Genomic DNA, 25741 nt, shown 5'->3' on the forward strand with positions numbered 1-25741 from the left:
TTCCCCCCCATTTGCTATTTTCCTGAGCACTAACCACCCTGACTGACCCCATCACTGTCATTCCTACATTTTAGGCAGCCAATGGCTTGCGGATGGGCAGGATCAGTATTGTGCCCCCTTTACTGCCCCAGAAAATGGTACCACCCTCTTTAGCTAGTGACATCAGCAAAACCATGTGCAAATCTGTTTTAAAAGGAGGGTGTTAATGTCAGGCCTGCTCTTCTCTAGCCTGCGGGACAAGAAGAAGACACTAAGTTGTGTTTGGGACAACATTAACTTCTTTAAGAGTATTTTAGTTGCCCTTCCACCCCGCTATCACCAGGCATTGAGAAGAAGAGTTCTTGCAACGAACAGGTGACGATAACCATGAAATGGTGCTGGGTGTTTTTAGGGGTCTTCGCCTCTTTGGGGACCCTGTGCTGGGGAGAGAAGGGCTTGGAGATCCCTGAGTATGATGGCAAAGACCGGGTCCATGAACTCAGTGCCAAGAACTACAAGTCCATCATGAAGAAGTATGACGTAATGGTGCTTTACTACCACAAAAATGTGGATGGGAATCGCAGTGCCATGAAGCAGTTGCAGATAGAGGAGATTGCCCTGGAGGTGGGTGTCTGCCAAATAATGACACTGAATGAATATGTGGTGCATGGGTGTGAAGGGGCATGGTGGGAGGAGGGGAGTGAGGGAAAGGTTTCGGATGGGCAATTTGGCACCACACTGGGGGTTCCTGGATGCAGTCGCAGCTTTCACACTTAGGGTTATTGATGAGTGGTATTACCCATTTGACATTTAAGAAGAAAGGCAAAAAAAGAACAGATTATTCAGTGAGGCCAAGTTGAATAATTAATAGATCATTCAATTGTGGCATCTCACGAGTATGGCTGCCCATGGACGAATGCTTTAGAGAGGCAGCCATAATGGAGAATGTGGGGTAAAAGATGCAGGGGAGTACTCATCTGGAAGTCTAGACTATGGATTAACATGCATTCAGTCACCTGCTATCAGATTATTTTCCAAATTAGGTAATCATACAATGATTCCAGTTTCAGTGTTGAGCATAATTGATGTATCTTCACACAAACTCACAGAAATAACTGAAACTTTGAAGACCTTACAGGATAACCTGTCCATGTGGACACTTATGGCATATTTATATTTTATTGTGTCATGCAGCTTGTTCATGTGTTCTTGTCCAGCTACCTTTAGGTATGGTTGATGCTAATGATTATTTGTTCATTATTTGTTGTACTTGATTAATTGACCCCTGTAGCTGCCTGCTTACATCATTCAGGAAAGACTTGGATTCTTATTGAAGTTAAACTCAGGTGAAATTATGTTGCAGCCTTCATAAAACTACACCAACCATGCTTACCATTGTAGGAATACGTAAAATATGAGTTTTGCTAAAGTAACGGCATAACAGTGACAAAAAATCTGGTGAAAAAAACAACGAGATTTACACATTAAAGTCTCACGAATACTGAATAGTCATGACTGCAAAATATATAATTTTTTCATTGTGCCTCATCCTGTTCTGTATATTTCTTAATTCCCACATGGGAATGAGGCAGGACAGTGGTGTGGTGTTTAGCACTGTCACCCCAGGGCAGAAAGGTCTTGGATTGGAATCCGACCTGGTGGAGTTTGCGTGTTCTCCCTGCGTCTGTGAAGGTTGCATTGGGATACTGTGGCTTCCTCCCATAGACATGCTTTGGTTTAGGTTTATTGGTGTGTAGTAGTTTGTCTCTATGCGTTAGCTCTGTGACAGGTTGCAAGCCCACACATGACCATGACGTGGATGGAAATGGGAAAGAAATTCATATTATTCCTTTATTATCATAAAATATTAATCCTTTTGATCTCATAGGGTTTACACAGTGGCCCATAGGGTAGTGGTTAACACATTGACCTAACACATGACCGCTCCCTGGTTTGAGACTTCGAAGAACTTAACATCTTAGTATAATTGTGTAAAATACGTATGTGGATCTACTGCTTTGTTGACCTCTGATTGAATAAGAGGGTAGCTAAAATAAGCTCTTTTTTAGAACAATAAGTTTTGTATGAATTTCATACAAGGTCATCCAGGCCTTTGTCTTTAAGACATGCTTGTATAGTTGACTTGTATCATCTGGATTAACCCTTTAAAGCCGGTCAGAGCGGCACGCTCCGTTTTGCATAACTATGTTTAAATCCCTGTAGCTCTGCAACCACGTAAGCTAGCGCAATAATTTTTTTTGCATATGAAACCAGAGGAGTTGTACTTACATCTTATGCCACCAGCTTGTCCTAGGTCACGGTTTCCTTCCACATATAGCTTTGCAAAAATTGCCTAAAAAGCGCTTGCAGGAACAAAATCATTATATTACAGAAACACGCTTTGCCGATCCGATCAGCTGTTCGTAACACATCCTACATTGAAATAGACATCAAAGCGAACGATCGCATGTCCGCCATTTCCTGCCTGAAACCGGAAGTGACGTCATGTAGTTTTTTACTTGTAGGCCTTAAAAGCCTATACTGGTGTTTTTAAAAGTCATGTTTGACTTCATACTTTTCTGAATAGTTTCTGGGATGCTCAGAACTCGAATTGCACTGCTGGAAATAGTTTATTTTGATGCACATGCTGTTTTCTTTGCAAATTTGCATCATAGGATTGTTTTTCGTTTTTCCTGCAGTATATAAAAATTGCTGTATCTCAAAAATAAAACTATGAAGACACTCAAAATAAATTTCCTGTTGTTGTAAACTATTTTTTGCAACTTTTTTGTATTTAAAGTTTTGAGGGATAATCCTCTTAAATTTCTCCAAGTAGAAATATATGTTAAAAAAAACTAAAACGATTTTCAATTTTTCTGTAGTTTATTGCACTTTTTTTCAATTAATGTAGTTACTATGGACTTAATGCATACATATTATTAAAATATTGTATGTATAGCAACTTGAAATCCTCCCAAAAATGGCTCTACAACATGTAAAAAAATAATATAAGCTCTGGCGGACTTGGTTCTATGGTAGGTCTTAAAGGGTTAATGGATAAATAAAGCTCGGTTTCATCTACATAACAATGACAATGTATGCAGGGACACATGTTCAATATAAAAAGTATCCGTCCCAGCATGTCTGAGACTCCCCATTTCCATACACGCGTTGGAATCAGACAGATACAACTCAAACCTCTGCAGTGCAGTTCCTTTAAAACCAACAGTGTGTTACAATCTCTCTGGTAAAATATTGTGGTTAACCATATTGAATGCTGCACACATGTTACCTCTAGCTGTGTTAAGCCTGAAATGTTGTATACAGTACAAATATAACCTATTACAAATTGCTTTTAGTCTAACAACATCAATTATGGGATAACATGATGTCATACTCATTTATCTGCATGGCATATGATGTAAGTGCAACAGCAAATATAGGCAAAGCCAGAATGTTGCGAAAGCAGAAGTAAATGAGCCCTTTCTCCTTTAAGCACCACTGAGGCAGGCACTTACTCATAGATTATCCAGAGATACTGCTAATCAGCCAAAGGAGGAGGGAGAGTATGTCTGCTCAGAAGACTTTCATTAGGTGAATAAATATGAACAACTCTTTATTAGACAGTCCACAGCTGATGCACCTGGGTCCTGCTGTCAGCCAGTATATTCACCATAGCAGCCTTTTGCTTGTCAGAGCAGAAGTGTCTTCTTACAGAAGCGCAGTGTACCTTACACTAGACTGCATAAGTCACTGCTGGAAATAGACTGGGACAGAGCTGCATGCTTAGCAAGAGGCTAAAGCCCTTGTGGGAGTTTAAGGCCATATTTCACATCAACTACATCTCCCTCATTTACTACATGCCCCCATGGACACAGGCTGAAGTCTTAACCCACTCAAGGCAGGCGTTGCCGATTTGCAACAGTTAAAAACGAACAACCTGATTACCCCACATACATATTTTTACACAGTTTTTTTTACTCAGAAGTACCTCTGAAGGACTTGGTTGTGCATTAGCAACAAAAAGTTTAATTTGAGCCTGAGAGGGTTAAACCATCATTTACGCACCCAAGTCACTGGATCTGATCAATTTCCTATCTGTGGTGCCAAGTGCTGCTTCTTGGCTGGAGAAAGAGATGCTTAGTGGAGCATGTCCCTGCTGGACTGTTACTCTCTTACTGACTTCCCGCCAGTCGTGACCAATCACGAACCATCCCCTTCTGCTCCAAAGGGGATGGTTAAAATAGCTGGTCATTACCACCTATGAATCTGAAAGTGTGAATTATTAAAGTGGAGAGCTCGGGGGCTCAGATCTTTATTAATTTTGTTTAAAAGCGAGGAATGACACGTATGATGGGATGTATTTATTCATCATTTTCTTTCTTCTTTCTTTCTTTCTTTCTTTCTTTCTTTCTTTCTTTTTGCTTTGCAACAAAATAAATATAAATATATTACAACTTTTATTAACATTGACTTGATTATCTTAATTTCAGTAAATGTCAAGCTATAGTTATGTTTAATTTAGGGTTTTCATGCATGACCTTCATTTAAATAGAAATAGAAATGCAGTTATGTCTTGCAGACACAGTTGGTGTGCTAGCAGATTATATCAATTGAAAAGACCTGCACTCAGAAAATTTTCTATAGATGGTTTTTGCAAGTGGTGAAGTATTACATATAACCTGTGCACTCTGGAATGCAAGCAGCAAGTAAAAGTATAACTGAAAATAATCTCTGATAAGACTCAAACGGTGTGCATGCTTGTGCGTCTGACCACCTGTCCATCGCTTCACACAGACTTTGTAAAGTGAAAACAAAAAGTGTTATTTCCAGGAAGCTTGAATAGACTTCATAGATTTCAGACATTAACACCAAATGATAAGCATGAAGTTTCACTTTAAGGACTAGAAGTTGGTATCAATCACACCTTAGCTGGTTTCACAGATTTTTATACTCATGCTAGAATTATCTGAATGTCGTGAATGACATTTAGCTGCACGTGTTTGTGAAGAAGCTCACTCAATTGTACATTGGGAAATTATATGAAGATCATGCTGGCTCGCCACAGACACATACACACATCACAAATCCATAGAACAAGTCAAAAAGATATTCACTCACTGGAAACAAACTTTGGTAAAAAATGACCGCACTGGTGAAATACGTTACCAGCAAACTCAGCACTTTCCACAGTGTGCTGCAAAGACTTACTCAGTCACTCCAAAAACATGCCCAACATGTCACCTTTGACCACAGCTGTAGTCACATTAGTCTGTGAAAACGAACCGGTGTAATCAAATTAAACCCTTTACTTGTAGTAGCTATGGTTTATAAAAACTCAAAAAACTCAAATTACAGTGTTTCAATTAGTAAGTTACCTACTGTTACTGTTACTATTTTTCTTATTGATTATTGTTGCAGTTCCTAGTTGTACCCACAGGTAAATTTCCTTAACCACTCAGTTATTTTCAAGAAACCATATTGTATTTTTGCGAGGCATTTTTGGCTTCACCTACCTAAGTCATTTAAATAAATAATTATACATAACAAATGATATATTATTTATATAAAAAGAGCAACGCCCCCCCCCCCCCCCCCCCCCCCCAAACCCCCCAAAAAATCCAACTACACACAAAAAAAACCCCCCCACATATAGATGAGTAGCACATGCTGAATTGTCCTTGCTGAATCTACTACTTTACTGCTATAGTTAATTAGCACGTCAGCAGAATCTGTATTTTTCCCTTGTTGATATATGGATAAAGAGGTGACAGAAGAATAAAAAGTGACAATTTGATAGAAGTTTTCATGCTTCACCAGGCAACCGAGTATAAATATATCTCTCACCATGCATTTATTTAGTTCCATGCAATATGTGGGAATTTAATCACACATGTCCAACAGTGCTGCAAAGTGATGGCAACAATCTGTTTAATGGACTGGAAGCAAATTTAGATGGCAGTGGTTAGACTTGATGTGACCTAATGTGCTGGTCTTAAAATACAACCTCCACCTGCAGCACCAACAGCTATAAATATATCTCATTATTATGACAGACATTATTATGACAAATATTACAAAGCAGAAGTCATTAGGATATGATTAAAGACTAACGGAAGGGAAGCAAAATTAACATCTAAGCGCCAAAAGCAGTGATTAAAATGAGTAAGTACTCAATGTTACGCTGGTTAAACACATGAAAAATAATTGCATCAGTAATATGAAAACTTTAGATTCATAAGCAATTTTGCAAACATTGATCATAACTTGTTTTTCTGCTTTCTCTCTTCGTCCATCTACAGATCTGAACTCTGATCTTTGGTTGCTATGTACTGTAAATGCTTATACTCACCAGTCTCTCCACTGGGCTCAGATTGTCTTTTTCTTGCCACACTCTTGAGCAACACACCAGCTCTCTGTTTTGCAGACAATGTTGCTATGGTCCCCTTTGTACCATCCAGTAAACTGTAGAAAGTAAACTGTGAAAACAGCAGGAACCACATCAAATTACACCTTCATTCTTGATTTACTCCACCACAACATCCGAATTTCAGTATGTTCAGAAATCAGTGACATCAATTTATTTATTTTTCTTAAATTGGTATGTTTTTAATCAGTGAGTAACATATTACAAATAATTTGTCAGGAATAGCTTTAACGCTTTAGAGACTCTTTTGCAAAGTTTTGTTTTCTTATTCTGTTCTTGTGCTTAAGCCTTTTACGAAGGGATTTGTTCCTGAGCCATCTGGTCTGACTTAATAAGCATTTTCTTTATTAAAAACACGATAAAAAAAAATACATGTTGGGTTTAAGTTTTCGTTATCATTCACAAGAACTTTTAATGATGTTGCCTCACTTATGAGTTTCTCTTTTGATCTTTGTGGAGCTGGGACTTTCATTAGTTAAACCTCACTAATACTGGCCTGGACCCATTCGCCTTCAGAATTGTCCTATTCTTTGTGGTATAGATTTAAAAAGGTTCTGGAAACTATACTCATAGATTTCAGTTCATAATGACATGATTGCATCATATAGTTAATGTAGATTTGTTGTCCCATTATGCTCTCATCCATAATGGGAATATCCAGTTCTCCAAGCTGTTTGACTAGACTGAGATCTGGTGACTGTAGAGGTCATAACAAACTCATCATCATCTTCAACAAACCAGTTTGGCATACTTTAAGCTTTGTGACATGGTGCTTTATCCTGCTGTAAGCAGCCATCAGAAGAGAGTACACTGTTGTCTCAAAGGGATGGACATGGTCAGAAATAAGGTAAACAATGCTCATGTAGTACTAAGGGGTACAAAGTGTGTCAAGGAAGTATCCCACATCCCATTACACTGATGCAAGCAGCCTGGGCCATTGATACAAACCCGGATGGATCCATTCTTCCTGTTTTTTACACCAAATTCTGATCACGCCACGCTAATGTTAAAGCAGAAATCAAAACGGATCAGACCAGGCAACATTTTTAAAGTTTCTTATGTTGTCCAATTTTGGTGAGCTCATGCAAATTGTCGCCTCAGTTTCTTGTTCTTAGCTGACAGGGGTGGCACCAGGTGTGGTCTTCTGCTGCTGCTGGCCATCTGCTTCAGGGTTTAATAAATGCTTTCTGAGATGACCATTTGCATACTTTGGTTGTTCTCACTTGAAAAAGGGGGGCTTCACTCTTGCCTGAAGTCATCAAATCAGTCCCCAACAAGCTGTGACATGTTTATTTCACATCACCTTTTCCTGTAGTTGAGTTATATTTAAAGTATAACAAAACGAACTGCTAAAATCTTATATATTTTATATTATAATTTAAAATAAATAAATGCATGATTTTTCCAAGGTCATTGAATCATGTCATAAACATCCATCCACATAGTGGGCATGTAATGTTGTATATGGAGCTGTCTATCTCCCAGCCAATTTGATACAACTTCCAGACTGAATTAAAGCAACTGTTACATAGATTTGCCACAAAAATGCAAACACACAATCATGATTCAAACAGCATCACACTGTCTGACTTTGGCGATCACCTCAATCTTTATATGTCTTGACAAACACGATGCACTGTCCTCCTGGATTTTACAAATATTCACAACAGCATTAAATAAGACATATAATACCATATTTTATTAACTGAATAATAAAGTGCTGGGCAAGAGTGAATAGACTTACTGTTCATTTCCTTCTATGTTTCTCCAGGGAGAATGGAATTATTAAGTTATAAGTAGTTGTTATATTAATAGCTAAAAAAAAAGTCACATGGGTGCACACAAGGCACGTTGTCCAATATTGTACAGGAAGTCTCCATCGTTTGAAGGAGGCTTCTGAGTTGTCTTGTCTAATCTTCTTCCATCCTCAGAGAGATCTGGGAAAAGGTCACGCTGTCGCTGTGGTAACTGTTATTCAAAGTGACTGGTGAAGCCTTCCCCCAAATATAAATCAGGCTTACACTTGAATGGTCTTAGTTGATTGGGTTAATAGTACACCACTAATGCATCTTAACCTTAGCTACTACTGAGAAATTATAATTGAAGCTGCTGGTTTCTTATTAACTAGAAATCCCATAAATTCTCCTCAAAAAACAGGGTGTAGGATGTCAGCTTTTGAAATGACTCAGTCAAAAAGACAGTACCTTTATTTCTTGTAATTATAATAATATGAATTTCTTTGTGTACATAAATAGAAATCTGCAATAAATTTCAACAACAGTGAAACAGAAGTTTGCTTTTGCTGCCCACACTGTTTAAAATTAAGGGCCATGTATTTAAAAAATACAAATAATCTGAATGGCCAGCTTTAAAAAACCAACTGTTGCTGCAGCTGTTGAATAAAAAACAAAATAAGGTGTAACAATTATCAGTTAAAATTCAGTTAAATACACTCCTCTAAATCAGTGACCATATTATTGACCAGTGACCAAAGCTTAACCTGATTGAAATGCTGTGAGAGCTCCTCATCAATGAATGGCAACAAACCTCAGTGAACTGAAAAAGCATCTTAAAGACGAGTGGCCAAAAATGCCTCCACAACAGTGGAAGAGACTGACAAAGTCATACAAAAAATGCTTACACCAAGTTATTGTAGAATTACTTTTATCAGCAAATTACTGAATCATGGGGTGTACTTATAGCCCTTTTAGTACCCTGACTAAAAGCTGAAAGGTATTTGCATGTGACACAACACAGCAATGGAGGATGTTGAGGTGATTTACCTGCTGCTCGGTCTGTGGCTTTTTGTCAGACTTGAGGACCACAGGGTTTTTGTGCCGCCATTTCCTTCGTTTTCCTTAATTTTCTCAAACGAGTCACTTTAATGACTCATCATTAACTGGCCAATCAGCAGTCATTTGATGAGTTGGCGTCACATTTTTGGATTGCCTCAGATTGCTAGGAACTCAAGGCCAATAGGTACTAAAAAAGTACCTGGTACCAAGCCAACCAAGAAGGTACTACTGGAAAAGGGCTTTTGTTTTTTCACAGGACTGTTAGTCCCGTGTGTCTGTCCATCATCTTCAGTAAATTGCTATGCACACAAGTCTTGAAGATAATCTGACAGCCTCTGAGTCATTCCTCCAAATTCAAGGCTAAATTATAGGGACAAATGAGAGTGACGAGTAACACACCTGTCAAAATGCAACATAGAGTAACACAGCTTTTGAGTTGTGAGAGACCTAATCCTGTCTTATCTTCTTTCCTGGTCTCAAAATTTAAAGTGTAAAGACATACTAAATTAAGAACTGATTTGTGAGATGTGATATCATTGGATACGACAGGAGTTATGCATACGTGAACTGTCCTTGGTGTTATTCTGCGGCATCATCTCATCTGTGTTGATAGATAAAGATGTTTGTTTGCCAGCGAGACTGGCATTCTGGCTGCTCCAGTTTGTTCCATGTCAAAACCCACCTGTTGTTTATAATAATAGAAGAGTGTACCTCCTTATTTGGTTGGGGTGAAAGAGTTAAAATTATGTTTTTGCAGCCTTGTGTGGTAATATACCATGAAGCTTTTATGCAATGTCTGTTTTTCTGTTTTTTTTCTAACTCTTCTCAATAATCCCAGGCGTGACTATGCAGCTCTGTGGTCAGTAATGCATATGGCCCGAGGATCCATGGTACAATATGATACCTGGATAATGTGTTTTTTGTCTATTCATGAAAGGTAAATATGATAAACTACTGGTCTCGGGTTGATCACACTGAAACTCTACCAGGCATTAAATTATCTGTTCAATCTTTCTGAGGTATAAAAATTCGAGCTAGTTAATGTGATTTCATAAAATATATTCCTGAATATAATCACAGAGACAGCACGCCCTTCTCTGCAGATGAATAGCATTGAGTATTTTCATAAACAGCCTCCACAGATTACATTTGCACATCTGCAATATTGTTTGGTAAAACCACTTGACAGGTTTATCATCGCTATAGGGCTCCATCAAGCAGCTGTCAGCCACAGTGGGCCTGGATATGAAGTGCAGCTGCAACGGAGAGCAATGTCTCATGCCAACAAACTCAGTTTTCCCTAATGAAATTCTGCTATTATTGACTTTTGTCATGTGGCAGGGTTTTTGGGTATTTGCTTGTTCTACCAGATAGCTTAAAATTGGTCATAATAAAAGAAAAACAGTATGGGATTGCATTCAGTTTTGAGATAACACAACCAGATGTATTTTTCTATGCTTAATTCTTTATTAACTGCTTCCATCCATCTATCCATCCATGTTACAAAGTGTGATGCTACACAGCTTGCCAGTCGCTGACATGGGCAGTGTTTCATGTATGAGTTGTTTTTTCCATGTGTACAATCATCTATAAATTTCCACGCTATCCTCTCTTTCTCCCTCAACATAACACACCCACATTTTTGCCTTTTCCATCCTCTAAACATTCTTTAACCCACACTGCTTTTATTTGCATGTGCACCTGCCTTCATATCATTTATTCATTGCAGAAGGATGTTAGGGAAATGGGAGGGATCAAGGTGCACTATGAAAAAATTAAATATGAATTATGTGACTTTGAAACCCCAGCTTACATCTCTATTCCACAACGTGATGGACCTGAAGAAGGACATGACTGAGAGCACAGTGCAGAAGTACATAAGTACATCACATTGTGCGAGTAACTGTAAATTTGCTTTCAGGGAATATATCATTCGTTTTTCACCACTTACCTTATGATTTATAGTAAAGCACATGTATGAAATTGTTTTCTTCCAGTTTATTGCGGAGATACAACCATAAATTTAACACTGTCAAAATAGAAGAAAACTTATTTACAGCTAGATATTGATATTTTTCAAGCACAATACAGTGTTTTATTTTTTAGTCTTTGTAGAAATTATGGTAATGTAAAATTTGTCAGGATTCAGTAAGAGAGGCCTGTATGGGAAAAATGTGGATTCCCCTGCTAACTGTGTGAGTGGTTGATGGAGGTTTGTGTAGTCACTAGTGGGAAATTGGTCACAAAGAGGCACTGAATCTCACTTGCAGTTGCTTTGGTTGCTAAGATTTTGCTGCTCTCACCTGCAGTTTGTATGGAAGACACCAACTTGTCAACACCAAGTGATAGTGAATCAGTTATAAAAACGTGATTTGCACCACATGTTTTCATACAGCCTTTTTAAAATGTCTTGGTGAAGCATCAGGCACATCTTCTGCTTTGAAGGACTGAAGGTTTACTTGGTAAGTCACACCTTCATGCAAACTATGGACCACATAAAGAGTTTTGAGACAGCTTTTTTGGGGGACAGTTTGGGATGTTTGAGTGCTCTAGGAGAGTAGAAAAGTGTTACATAAGAATCAGTGCATTTACCATGTTTGTGACTAATTGCAACCTCCAGCAACTATTTACTGACGAGTCAGGTTAAGTTGAAATTATCAAATTTGAAGTTTTATGATGATGATTGTAGTTCTTTTTTAAGACCTTAATTGATGTGTGTTGCGGTTTTCAGTGTTTGTGTGTGGTGGAGGACAACCTTATGGCAAGGTAGTCTGGGTTAAAATGGCCGCGGTCTTTCTATGCGGACAGCGTGTTCTTCCAGTGCCTGCATGAGTTCTCTCCAGGTACTCAGGCTTCCTCCCACAGTCCAAAGACATGCATGGGGTTAGGTTAATAGGAGACTCTAAAATTGGCCATAGACCAATTTTAAGTGTGAACTGTTGTCCTGTTTACCCTGCGATAGACTGGCGACATGTCCAGATGGTACCCTGGGTAGATGTTTTGGGTAGATGTTGTTTATGGGGGTTGGAACAGAAATACTAAATACTAAAACAACATTGTAATGTCAACCAAACAACTGAAAGCACTGTGCTGAGGAGTTCATGATATATAGTAGAGGACATTTTCTTTTAAGTATTAGTGTACAGTCTGCAACAGCTTTTCTGGTATTTTAAAGATGGTGCACTGTAAAAAAAAATGCTGGCAAATCTAACTTCCTGCATACGTTAAGGTAACAGAGAAGTTTGTTGCAGCTATTCCATGGCCCCTTTTCACTGCATACATTGTGAGTTGCTGGAAACACACACGTACCAATAACTTTAACAAAAGCTCTAATTAGGTCTCCAAGCAATATATGACAGTCGAACAGTAAATCAGCATGCTGAGTTAATGCATCAGTTTTTACTTTCCTGTTTTTTTCTTGTGCAAGAATAAATAAATAAAAATGTATATGCTTGCTAATGGATAGTTTACTGCACCAGTTAAATTGAAAACAGACATCATTTATGCAGATGGTTGCAGGTGTACCATTTTTGCTATAGTTGGTGAAATATATTTTTCAGTAGTACACATCATGGTTCCTAGATGTGTCTCACTGGAAGGCAATCGTGTGTGCACAGACGCTCTTGGCTGCATTGGCACACCTCTTATCTATTAAATGGCTTTAGTAAAATAACACATGTGCAGTTTTTCTTTTTTCTTCTCTGACTCTCCACAGTGGGCCTGACAAATGCAAGAGATTCACAGATGGTCCAAGGCATTTCTGTCCTCACAGTGTGCTGTAGGGAATCAGCTTCTGTGCCTCTGAGGTTTCCAAAAGCTTTCCATGCATTTCATCAGCTCTCCTGAGAAAGCACGCTGAGCTGAAGTAAAAAATAGAATACACTTAAAAAAGAAATCTATAAGATTGTTTAAAATTGTATTAATTAAAATTATTCATTTGAAAAGACAGTAGCTTTGAAAGTCTTATCTCTGTGGAAAATCCTAGACTGTCTCCTTGTGAACAGTGCAGTTACGCTCGCTAGTGGGAAGTCAGAGTGGGTTTTTTATGTGCTGTTGTGTCTGAATCTTTCATGACCACCCCGGTGCAGTGTTATGTAACAGTCTAGTGTAGAACGTCCTGATGTGTTACGGCAGCCATTACTAATTTACTGTCTGGCTGAGAGGAGGAAAACCAGCTGAACTTCTAATTTTGCACAGATCCCAGGACACCAGATTCTACAGGAAAATGGGAAATATTCCTGCTGTGACAAGCTTTTAATGTTTCTTCATTTGAAAGATTAAGCAATTTTAGAGTTGCAGACCAGAGCCTGGAGAAAATTAGTTTTCTGCCTTTTTATTGTGCATGTTACAAACTGATTTGCAGTATACTATCCTGTTGCTTTTATTTTACTTAAACGTCATTATCATACAACAGCATCCGTTATGACAAAGCCAGTATGTATCTTCAGCATATATAACAGAGAGGAAGACAAAACCCTGTAACAATGTATTCACTAAAACATCAACCTTAAGGAACAAACATTGATGTTTTTTAAAGGAGTAGTGACAAAGCTAACAGCAAATCTGCTACAGGCTGAGATTGGGTTTGTGTCCCTTAGGTTTTCACTGAGTGACTTACATCATAATGTCACACACACACACACACACACACACACACACACACACACACACACACATATGATTCATCAAGTGCTCATGTGTTCACTCAAGGAATAGACCAGAAATGCACTGGTGCAAAGCAAAAATGTCTCAGTCATAGCTAAACCAACGACAGAGAGGGAAACAGCAACTAGGTCAGCTCTTTTCATGAACTTTCACTGGAGGAGGGAATGACATTTGTGGTTGAGTTATGGCTGAAGAAGAATGCTGGGTATATGATGTCGAATATGTTACTGATAACATATCATGGCTGTGTGCAGACAGGCAGGATGAAGGGCCCACGTGCAGGACTCACGGAGGCAAAAGTAAACTTGAAGACTCAAACAACTCAGAACAGACAACTTTAATTGGTGATACTGGGAACTGAACTTGAAATGGAACACACAGGCGGGTTTGAGGTTACAACGCGACGACAAGGAGGAGCAGACGCAGACACTAAATACAGAAGGGGAACAGGGCAAAGAGCAAACACCTGGGAGACACGGCTGACACAACGAAGACGGAGTACACCAAAACAGAACCTGACACACACAGACTGAAGACTACCAAAGTAAAAAAGGAAGAACACTGACTGAACTTACAGACACAGACTCACGAGCAGACACTCTGACATCACAGACATGACAACAGAGGGAACACAGAGTCGTGGGACCAGGGTAGGCACAGAACAGAGGAGGGGCTGAAAACACAAAACAGAAACCAAAACATAGGATAATAATAATCAACACAGTATAACTAAAGAATCAGAACATAACCCATAACACAGGATCACATCAAAACATAGGAAGCTCAAAATGCTGTGTCAAAATGACCCAGAACCATGACATAACATATGGTTTACATACCCAGAACAAACCCACTGTACATGCTGGCATTGTTGCACTGAAACTTAAGTTCAAAGCTTTTTTACTGAAGTCAGTCAGTTATGCATGGCGAACTTTCAGCATGACAAACAACACCTTGTTTTTCTCTTGAAATATAAAGGTGGACATAATAAGAGATCTCAAGAAAGACTCAGTTTTCATATAATATGTCTGATGCTTGCTAAATACTTTGTTTAAACAAGGTGAAAGGATATAGATCTGACACTAAACTGTTTTGCATCCACCTCTCAAAAGTATAATAAATCATTTCGAAGATCCTCCATTGAAACTTATTATAGAGAAACTTAGAAAAATAAGTAAAAATGAAAATAACTGAAAGAATGGATGTCTGTCTCGATAGATGCTGTGCATATGGTGTTGGTGTATTGATGGAAGGCATTCATATTAATATAATTATATTCTTCTAATTTGTGTCTTGAATTGTTTTAGCGATATATGTGAAGTGTCTGGAAAGCCCCGTGTTATGAACATAGTCCTGTGTTGGGTAAAATTGGATAAACTTTACACGTTTGCTGGGTAAGACTTTGTAAACTTTTCAGTGTTGTGTCCACTCATTCATCTTTTGCTTATCTGAAGTTGAGTGTGGCAGCAAGCCAAGTAGGGTATATTCTAGATGTGTGGGATTGAAACGATGGGAAGACGTTTGAGTTTCTCAAAATGGGCTCATTGAGTGCAGCACGGATAAGATCTTGGAAAGGCTGACGGCTGCCGTGAATACTCGAATAAGATCTCTGAGTGCAGACTGGATTACATCTCGGAAGGGCTCGCTCGGAATAACATCTCTGAGCGTAAATTTGATGACATCTCGGGGAGGCACACTGTAGTGAGTTCTCAGAATCGGCTCTTTGAGCACAAGAATCACAACATCACAGAGTGCAAGTATGGCGAAGCTCGCAGCTCTCCAACGCGAGATTGAGAGACCAGTGTTGGACTGTAGAACTGCTTTTTTTTTTTTTTTTTTTTTTTGCCTGTCCCATTTGGTTCTTTAGCCGTCAGAATTGTTGTCTGAAGACCAACAAGGATACCCAATGGATTTATTTTGCCAAATGGATCATCATGGCATTGCCGTATTGGTCCATTTGATCGACCTTTGTTTTTATTATTTATTTTATTTTATTTTCAGTTGTTACAGACGGGACAGACATGAGTGAGGGATAGGAAAGGGAGAAAGAAAGAGGAAGGAAAAGAAAAACAGAAGGGGAGAGGGACAGTGAGAAAGGGGGGGAAAAAAAATATCTCCGGGATCACCTGTTGAGAGAAAAAGAATAGAAAACAAGCAAAAAAACAAAAAAACAAAACAAAGCAACATACTATACACAACACCATCGCATTAATCTAGCTAAGTGTAAACAGCAGTAAATACTAAATATTGAATGTTGTTGTGCAGCACGCAGGACAGACAGCGCACAATGTGCTTTGAAGTAGCAGCCAAGAAAGGTGTGATTTAAGTCTACAAACAGTGAACACCTGTGTGCACACCTGTGTGGGTCGGCGCGCTTGTATTCAAATGGTTTCCCCATGTAATGGTCTGCAAGAGGATGTAGAGAGCCATAGCCCTGTCCCTCAGGGCATGAAGCAGGCATGGGGGAGATCCAGGCCCCAGACATCCAGAGGTCCCAGAGTGCAAGAGCCCAAGGAGGACCACCGGAGGGGCATCCGTGCCACCTTCATGGGAAGTGCTGAGGATACCCAGGCGAGGGGTCACCCAGTAGCCACCGGGCAGAAACTAGAGGGGGCTGCACCGGCGTGCCCGCCGGCTCCGCCGGCAGCCAGCTGTGCCAGAGTGAACCGAGCCGCAGGCACAGAGGCCGGAGGCCCGAGGGCCCTCCGCGCCCCGGAAGAGGCCTGACTGAGCAGCAGGCGCCAGGCCCCGCCAAGTAGCCACCGGGAGTGAGCTGGCACATGACCTGAGCGCCCAGCCCCGGACACCAAGAACCAACAATGCACCGACCCCTGAGGGCATCAGTCACCGGCAGGGAGTGTGGTGAGGGGAGATAGGCCTCCACACTTGGAGGGCCTGGGAGTTCCCAGAGAGGTGGAGTCTAAGACCCGACCTGACATATAGACACAGACAAACAGGCACACACAGACACAGACATGCATTCCCACCCTCATGCACACATATACAAACACTCAGCACTCACCCAACGTAGGAATAAACGTAAATGGACATGTACACACAATCACACTCCCCAAACATACTCTATACCCCGGGTCCAGGTATCCTCGCCCCCAGAGGGGGAAACGGCACCCAGACCCAAGAGATGTTACCCTTCCCTCCGGGGTGGAGGCTAGCAGACCGCCCCAGGCTCCGCAGCAGCAGGGAGGCCAATCGGAACTGTAGAACTGCTTTGAAATTCATATGAGCTGTTCGCACTAAAGTAAAAAGCACCATCACTTCATGCGGATACCCTCTCAGCGCCAGCTGTGGTCGCAAGGCTGGAGCCAAACAAAAACTCCCTGATAACGACTGTGTTTAGTCTGTTCCTTCCCATTCCATGCAAGGCCACCTGGGTTGGCTGGAAGACTGTTTACTTAGCCTAGCAGGGCGAAGGACACTGTCTCAGCTGAACTCTGGACATGCACACACATACATATACACTGATATGCACACACTCATCCCCCCTCCCTTTCAAACACCTTCGATGCTTGTTCCCTCCTGGGAACACGGCGGGTCTAAGCCTGCGCTGGAATGGTAGCTCCTCACCCCCCACCCGACCCTGTAGCTTGTCATGTCTTTCATAATGTTGTGCTGTGGACAAAAGCTGTGTTGTGCGTTTTTGTGCAGAGGAGTTTTTTTGTTTCCTGTTCTCATGCTGTCCTCCCAGGAGCCCAGCATGAGTAGAGGTCTCTTTTTTTCCTCTTGTACTTTCCCATTGTAGTGTATATTTCAGTGTTTTTTTTTCTGTAACACTACTGATCTCCGACCTGTATCCCCATGTGATGTCTGTGTTGTGTGTGTAAGGTCGGGGGGGTCCTATTTCACTGCAGGGCAACCTGCACGTGGCGAATAAAGCCTTGATTGATTGATTGATTGAATGAGATGTCAGCAAAATTTTCCAGTTTCTTCTTGTGGGGGATGCTGAGGTCAGATGAGATATCTATTTCTCTGGCGAGTTCTCCGTCTGCTCCAGGTTCTGCTTCCAACTGGGCATTTCTGGAAACCCTCCAATGGGATCCTAGCCAGATGCCCAAACCACCATTGGCTGCTTTTGACACAAATGACTATTTACAAATTTCTTTTGAAATATGAAATAATTTCATGAATGCATATATAAGCTTTGATGCTAAATTTGTGCAGTTGAGTTTTGCATTATATACAACTGATGCAATTTTACAAGGGTTTCTCAGTAGTACAAACATCTTCCACTCACACTGATGATGCTAGCAGGCTAACCTGCTAGCATCATCAGAGTAGGCAGTGGACAGTTGTATATTGGACGAAATGTGATCCCCTACTGCACTGTACAGTCTATGCTCTCAATCATTTCTCAGCATTTGATGCCACAGCCAAGCGCAGCAGGGAGCCAGAGCATGTTTTTGACAACTCACCTTGGTGCTCTTCCTCATCGGGATCACGTGACAAGCCGACTGTGACTGGGCATTAGCAGATGGAGCCAAGTAATTACGCTGCTGACCTCTAACTTGGCTTCGCGCACTCAGATTTCAGCATGGGTTGGATGATAGCAAGGGAACAGATCAGTAGGGGTGAAGTGAGGTGAGATATATAAAAAATACATATATATCTCAAGATGGAAAAGGGGTGATCTTGACACTAGAAAAGAAATGAGACCCTGAAGACAAAGCTGGTCAGCTTGATTGGATTGGATGATTGAAGTAAATCTTTACTTTTTGTGCATCATCCTCTATTCATCAGCTTCTTCGATTTATCATCTCTACCTGCCTTCTCTCCCCACAGCAAGCACCCAGAATATAATCTATTATACTGCAGGGCCTCTTGTGATAAATGACTTCTGATACTGTTGTTTATTAAAGCTACTTTAATTCAGATTGCCTTATAAAACTCTATATTTGAATATAAAAAAGTAAAATGTAAAATTGTATTATCCTCAAACAGAAATTTCTCAAATAAAAAAACATCAGATGCCACCACTAATTTGTGACTTACTATTTTCAAGCCACACGTTTGGCATGTTGGCATTTTTGGAACCAGAAGTGATTGACTTTAAATGTAGGATTCACAAAAAATCAGTTCTTAAAATGTCTTTCCTCTTAGATATTCCACAATCAACTTTAAGCTGTTTTACTGAAGAGTGAAAGCTGTAAGGAAGTTACAAAGCAGGGTCACTGAGTGCTGAAGTGCATAGTATCTATATACCAAGACTCTGCTGATTCATATAACTGCAGAGTTGCAAACCTCTTCTGGCATTAACATTGTAGCATGCACTGTCATGGCATATATTTCCATGGCTGAGCGTCTCCTGTAGGCGTAATATGTAGGTGGACAAATACTTTTGTCCATATAGTGTATATCTGGAATGGAAAGTAGAGTTTGTAGTTACCTTGAGGAACTAGTTTTGTGCACTTTTGGACTTTTTCAACTCCAGAGGTCGCCACTTGGAATGGAATAAAATAAACCATTCAATAATTGAATGTAGTAGTTCCACTTAGTTATTTTGTTTTTAATTTGCAGGGTCAGTATTTCAGTACTTGGAGTACATTTGTGCATGAAGTCCTTAGGTCATGATAGTCCTTTGAATAAGCTCAGTGTAAGCCTTCTGTGTGCAGTGAGGGCCTTTCCAATTTGCTGTAAATCAAGACACTGTGCATTCCCCTAAAGCATTACTTCTTCTTGCAGTTGATCACAAGTCAAGCAGCATTTATCTATCAGGTATGTTAAGGTCTGCCTCTTGTGTCAAGTGTTTCAAAGCTGGGCTGTGAAATAAGGATTTCTCTGCTGCTGAAGTATCTGCTGATTGTTCCAATTCTTCTACTCGTTGACTGATCATGTGACGTTACAACATGCACCACAGACCAAAAAAAGTCCAGCAGCAGCAGTAGCAGCTTGGGCTGTGCAAGTTTAACTTCACGTTTCTGAAAAGTAAGTGTATACTCGTTTAAAAGCTTGATCTGTTAATTAAACTCTAACATGTCCATCCATCCTCCTGCCTATTTATCTATACAGCAATGCAACCATCGGCAACAAGGGACTACTTCACCCAAATCATTAAAAAAATAATGTTGTTTAATTTTTCATACAACTCTTTATAGTATTTAGTTTGTGAAGACACATTAAAATTAAAACTAATGAGCTGTACCTCAAAATAGTTAGAATAAGTCAAATAAATTTATTTCTTAAAGAAAAAAAAACATTTTGAGATGATAATTACTTTTAAACAGATAAAGGCCAGTACCAATTGTATCATGTTTTGCTAGCAGGTGGCTAGTTTAGCCTAGATTAATGCCTGGAAAACTGCTAAAGCTAATATAGCTAAAGCTAACCATGCTGCTTTTCTTCAAAATTTATAACAATATTCTCTCAGTATAAATTGTGTAAAATAAAGTGGCAAAAACATGATGCAGTGCTATGGAGGTTTTGTTCTGGGATAATCCGGCTTGTGGAAGCTACTTTGAAAACTCTTAGCATCCATAGGCTAAGAAAGAGTGCATAAGTGTTTTTGTTTTTACTGATTTGGGAGAAATTAGCCTTGAAAAAAAAAAAGACAACTCAGACATAAGCTACTCAGTCTGAACTTGGGAAACCAAAAGAATGGATGGCACTAAAGATTGTCTCTAAAGTGAAGCAGGAGATGCTTTCCACAGTTTACGGCTCTTACTGCTGGTGCTTTGGAGCATTTTGTCACTTATGAATGCTACCCATTTTTGCAATGATGCTTTGCAGGCTGCTGTATTATGCTTTTGACTCACTTCATAGTGCAACCTTATATTTAAATGGTCAATCATCATGTTATGTATGTAATGTAATGTATGTAGAAGTGAGTACAAATGGAAAAGTGTATATGTTTGAAATGGTTTCTGAACTTGTGTGAAGAGAAAGAATAAGATGTATGTTTACAGTTTGTTTAAATATGTATGTGCATGTATATGTTCAGTAAATATGAGCTGCTCTTATTTCCATCACACCTGTTGCGACGTCTCTTATCCTTGACGTAGTTGGCTCAAGTTCTGCCCCTCTTGTTCTTCTGGAAAGCTTGCTGTCATTTGTCTTCTCTTGCCAGCTATGAGGGCTGTCAATTGTTGGCTTTGGTTTCACTGAGATTGAGAAAGTGCAAGGCAGCAATCCAAAGCTTTGGCCTTTAAGCCTTGAAAATGAGATGAAATGCCAAGGGTTTACTTGTGTAAATGAAATCAAAAATCTGTTTTCAATGGTGTTCAGGGATTAAAAAATGCCCACCATTGTCAGAGCAATGAATCACAAATATCAGACTGAGGCATAATCAGCTTAGGTATGGCAGTAGATTCACACAACATTCACTTTATTTGCTTCTTTTCCATCCACATGCTCAACTCATTTCTTTTGTCTTTATCCCTTTATATAGCTTGCAGCCCAAGTTCTGGATGATTTTGATGATGAGGACATTGGGTTTGGCTTGGTGGATGAAAAGAAGGATGCCGCTGTTGCCAAAAAGCTTGGTGAGCATGACAGAAACACTGCTGGAAAATTAAGGGTCTTTGGATCAATGCAAATCTATGAAATCCCACTGTTTCCCACTTTTCTCACAGCCTTTCTTTATGCTGTCACTTTATGTACAGAAAAAAAAGGCTCTCATCAAATTGATCCAGTTGATTCTTTTTTTTGTTAATGAAATGTTTTAGTTATGTTACAGCACCTAATAATACCTAAAACATGGTACACAGTATTGCACTATTTAATAACTGACAGTATTGCTACACCAGAGCAAAAACAAATGTGATTTAAAAATCTATGAAATTAAATATTATTATAATGAAACACTTTTCTTGCACCAGGTCTTGATGAAGTGGACAGTATCTACATCTTTGCCGATAATGAGATTATTGAGTATGATGGAGAGCTAGCCGCCGACACCCTGGTTGAGTTTCTTTATGATGTAAGCAAATTCTTGTCATTCATTAAGGATGTTTAAATTCAACCGTTGTTAACTTCAGACCTCTTACGATACATCTGTTGTGCATGCATGTTTCAGTTGTATTATCTTTTAAAAGGATTGCTAAATTAATTTAATTATTCATTTCTATCCAACTTTAAGATGCTAATAAACTGAACTTACAGTTCCATCATTTCATTGTTGTTTTATCAGGTGATTGAAGACCCCGTGGAGATCATTGGCAACGACCGTGAGCTTAAGGGTTTCTACAACATGGATGAGGTCATCAGGCTTGTCGGCTACTTCAAGAGTGAAAGATCTTCTCGTATGTTAAAAATTAAGACTTAAAGGCTGAGTCTCAAAAAGACCCTAAGCAATTAATACTGCTTTTTTTTTTCAATGTGGAATTTTTTTTTCCTTTTGTTTTTACCATGCAGATTTCACTGAGTATAAAGATGCTGCTGAGGAGTTCCACCCTTTCGTCAAATTCTATGCCACATTTGACCCCAAGGTTTAAACTGCCTGATTGAGTATTTCTATTATGTTGGGACATTTTAGCAATTTTAATTTCAAATTTTAAGGTTATGTAATTGAGCTTGGTACCGTATATTTTATAGTATGCATTTACTTTGTATCAAGTGCCTAAAACATTTAAAAATCACTGCTGTGCTACTTTATTTCTACTTTAGTTCATTGGTTTTTCTTTTCTTTCAGATTGCCAAGAAGCTGAAACTGAAGATCAATGAGGTTGATTTCTATGAGCCATTTATGGATGAACCTCTGCCTATTCCAGGAAAGCCCTACATCGAGTCTGAGATTGTTGAATTCATTGAGCAGCATGATAGGTGGGATACTGACATAAAGAGCTTAAGGATATATGTGGCTGTTTGTGTGTTTCCAACATTTTTAGATTGGGTTTCTCAGAGAGCACCAAGACATATTATTATAGCAGGAAAGTCCATGTGTGTGTGTGTCATTTTATATGTAGTATAATGTAGTTTTGTCCTCATGCTGAACACTAATCTAGCAGTTCCATCTAGTGGTCGCTCCTATTACTCTCCTGCACTGTACTGTTGTTGATAGTAACTTTTAAAGCAGTTGTTATGCTAGAATATGCATGATCTTTTGCAAAAGTCCATTGTTAAACATAAACATAAACATTTTAAATGTCAAACAATTACAGTTTTTAACTTAATTACAATAATGGTGGTGGTCATGTTTCAATATAGCATCATCTTATTCATATAAGTGATACATGACAAAATACTCTCGTCATTTTTATGTTATACTAAAAAAACAGTTTTCTGTTTATAAACTTTAAGATTGTTTTATGTTTCAGGCCCACTCTGAGGAAACTTGAGCCTTACAGCATGTATGAGATCTGGGTAAGAGATCTGAGATTGCTTTGTAATAAAAAAAACCCCTCCAAAACATTCAACTTATCATATTCAGAGTTACTTTTGTTGTTATTTTAGAGCATAAATATTCAAAATGCTTTCATGAACCTCTTTTGCACTTACAGGAGGATGACATTGATGGAGAACACATTGTTGCCTTTGCTGAGGAGGATGATCCAGGTGATTTTCTGCCTTAGTGTTAGAACTAAACAGGTGAACCGATGTGGACACACTGAGGCAGAGGCTGTAAAAGAGATGAGCCGGTGATAAGAAAGAAGAGGCTAGGGCTTTGGCTAAGAGGTGGAAACCTGGGATGAGGGCTTGGGTTAGTGGCTGCAGCTGGCAGAGCTCTGTTCAGACACCAGAGCACCTTTTTCAGTTCTTATCCAACACACCAGCACAGGGTGGATAGGAGGAAATGGCTCATGGATTAAATCAGTGCGAAGTTCATATATGAACCCCATACTTCAGTATCACTGGTACAATAGCTGACCTTTCTTTATCTCTAGATGGCTTTGAATTCCTGGAGATTCTCAAGGAAGTGGCACGTGATAACACTGATAACCCTAACCTCAGCATCATCTGGATTGATCCTGATAATTTCCCTCTGGTATGAATTTTCTCAGTTAAAGTGCATATCTACTACATTGGAAATTATTTGTGTTCTTGATGTAGTCTACTTACAGGATAAAAATTACCCTAATGATTTAAAAAAAAAATGTCTCCATTTAATGCTTTCTTTTCTTTCCCTTTTTTCTGTTTCTCTTTTCAGCTGGTTCCATACTGGGAGAAAACCTTCCGCATTGACCTCTCTTCTCCTCAGATTGGTGTAGTTGATGTTGAGGATGTAAGCAAACTTTCAGCTAACCCATAAAAAAACTGACTATCTGTACAGCATGAGTTACTCAAATGGTTATTACCTCATACTTTGATAATCAAAAGAGGGAAAAACCCTAAAATTCATGTGTAACTAACCATCCATCCATCCATCCAGGCTCATTTTTAATTGTTTAACAATATTTGCTCGTCAACATGGTCTATTTGTTGGTGCCATTGCCAAACAGTCTCTGAAAGATTAAAGCACTTTGACAGTAACTTTTCTTAAAGTAACTATGATTGTTATTGTCTAACAAAAATGTATCAAATGTGACACAAATACAACAGTCCTGATGAGGCCTTAGCTGAATCAGATTCTTAATGGAGCTTAATAGTAAGCTCTTTGTTTAGTTTCATGGTTTCTAAATTTGCCACTTTGATTCACTTCCTGGCACTCGTTAATGACCAAACAGGGTTGAGGGTAGTAGAGGAGATCAAGTAACAAGTTTAAGGAGAGGGAAACTTGCCCATCCAGCAACTGTTAACAAGTAGTCAAATTAACCCTTTATTGTCTAATGTGTGTGGCGAGCACATGCCATTAACACACAACTGTTATATTGTCCTAAAGGAAATGAGTCGCCATGCAGGGCCCATGTGCATAAATGTGAATTTTTCTTTTGAATGTATAAATGTCTGTCACCGACAGGCTGACAGTGTTTGGATGGAAATGGATGACGACGAAGACATGCCAACAGCCGATGAGCTCGAAAAGTGGATCGAGGATGTTCTGTCTGGAAAGATTGATCCAGATGACGATGATGAAGACGATGATGATGACGAAGATGATGATGATGACGACGACGATGATGATGATGACGACGATGATGATGACGATGATGACGATGATGATGACGACGACGACGATGATGACGACGACGACGATGATGACGACGACGATGACGATGATGATGATGACGATGATGATGACGACGACGATGATGATGATGATGACAATGACGACGACGATGATGATGATGATGACGATGATGACGAATAAATGTTTTCTACTATGTTTAACTTCACTACGATTAATCCTCTAGTGACAGAACACAAATGTAGTGCCAGTTTTTTCTATCATCATGTGGGGAACACACCCACATGTTTCCTACTGGGGACAAATGTTATGACCTTACGGGGAACTTTATGATGTCAGTTAGAAAAGGAGATTTTCAGAGATTACTGTCTTTGCTGATGAACAGGTTGCAGATTAAAATGTTACAGTATTTACTGTATGCCCTTTGACTGCATAAAACGGTAATGACTCAAAATGTTCACAGTGAATGTGAGTATAGAGACAACTTAATGTTGTAATGTAATGTAATAGACTGTGGTTCACCCATTTCTCATTTTCTCTAGTATACTGTAAGCCTGTTTCTAATGACATGTTTTCTACTTGAGGACAAGAAACACTTTCTTGTAAAGTTTTTAAAGAAAATAAAGGTAAAGATACTCGACAGTCTTAAGATTGTTGCAGTCTTGTGAAGTTTATGTACACTAAGTTTGAGCAGTTAGAATTAGCAGAAGAATTAGTTTAATCTTTCATATTTAAATGCTTGTTGCAATGCTGAATACAAAACTCCGTGTTTGGTCTGCAAGAAATATAATGGGGTTTGTTTTAGGTTTGCTTGTTAATACTTTAGTTAAATTTATTCAATTACATCTAAGACAAAATAGC

At 39.3% G+C, this 25741-nt stretch overlaps 1 protein-coding gene across 2 annotated transcripts; it reads left to right on the forward strand.

The window, feature by feature from the left end:
- Positions 1-176: 176 nt before the first annotated feature.
- On the forward strand, positions 177-25529 carry casq1b (calsequestrin 1b). 2 transcript variants are annotated; one of them, XM_006808710.3, is made up of 12 exons: positions 177-603; positions 19564-19596; positions 21266-21359; positions 21696-21796; positions 22007-22118; positions 22231-22304; positions 22508-22638; positions 23133-23178; positions 23316-23370; positions 23700-23800; positions 23963-24037; positions 24713-25529. In XM_006808710.3, exons 1-12 carry the CDS (start codon positions 367-369, stop codon positions 25061-25063), a joined length of 1410 nt encoding a protein of 469 aa, XP_006808773.2. In that variant the 5' UTR covers positions 177-366; the 3' UTR covers positions 25064-25529. The 2 variants fall into 2 exon arrangements, with proteins under 2 accessions (XP_006808773.2, XP_087691897.1); XM_087835771.1 differs by lacking the exon at positions 19564-19596 and having other exon boundaries at positions 178-603.
- Positions 25530-25741: the final 212 nt, after the last annotated feature.

Source organism: Neolamprologus brichardi, chromosome 3, assembly GCF_056152115.1.
Source record: "Neolamprologus brichardi isolate AB-2024 chromosome 3, ASM5615211v1, whole genome shotgun sequence".
Taxonomy (NCBI): domain Eukaryota; kingdom Metazoa; phylum Chordata; class Actinopteri; order Cichliformes; family Cichlidae; genus Neolamprologus; species Neolamprologus brichardi.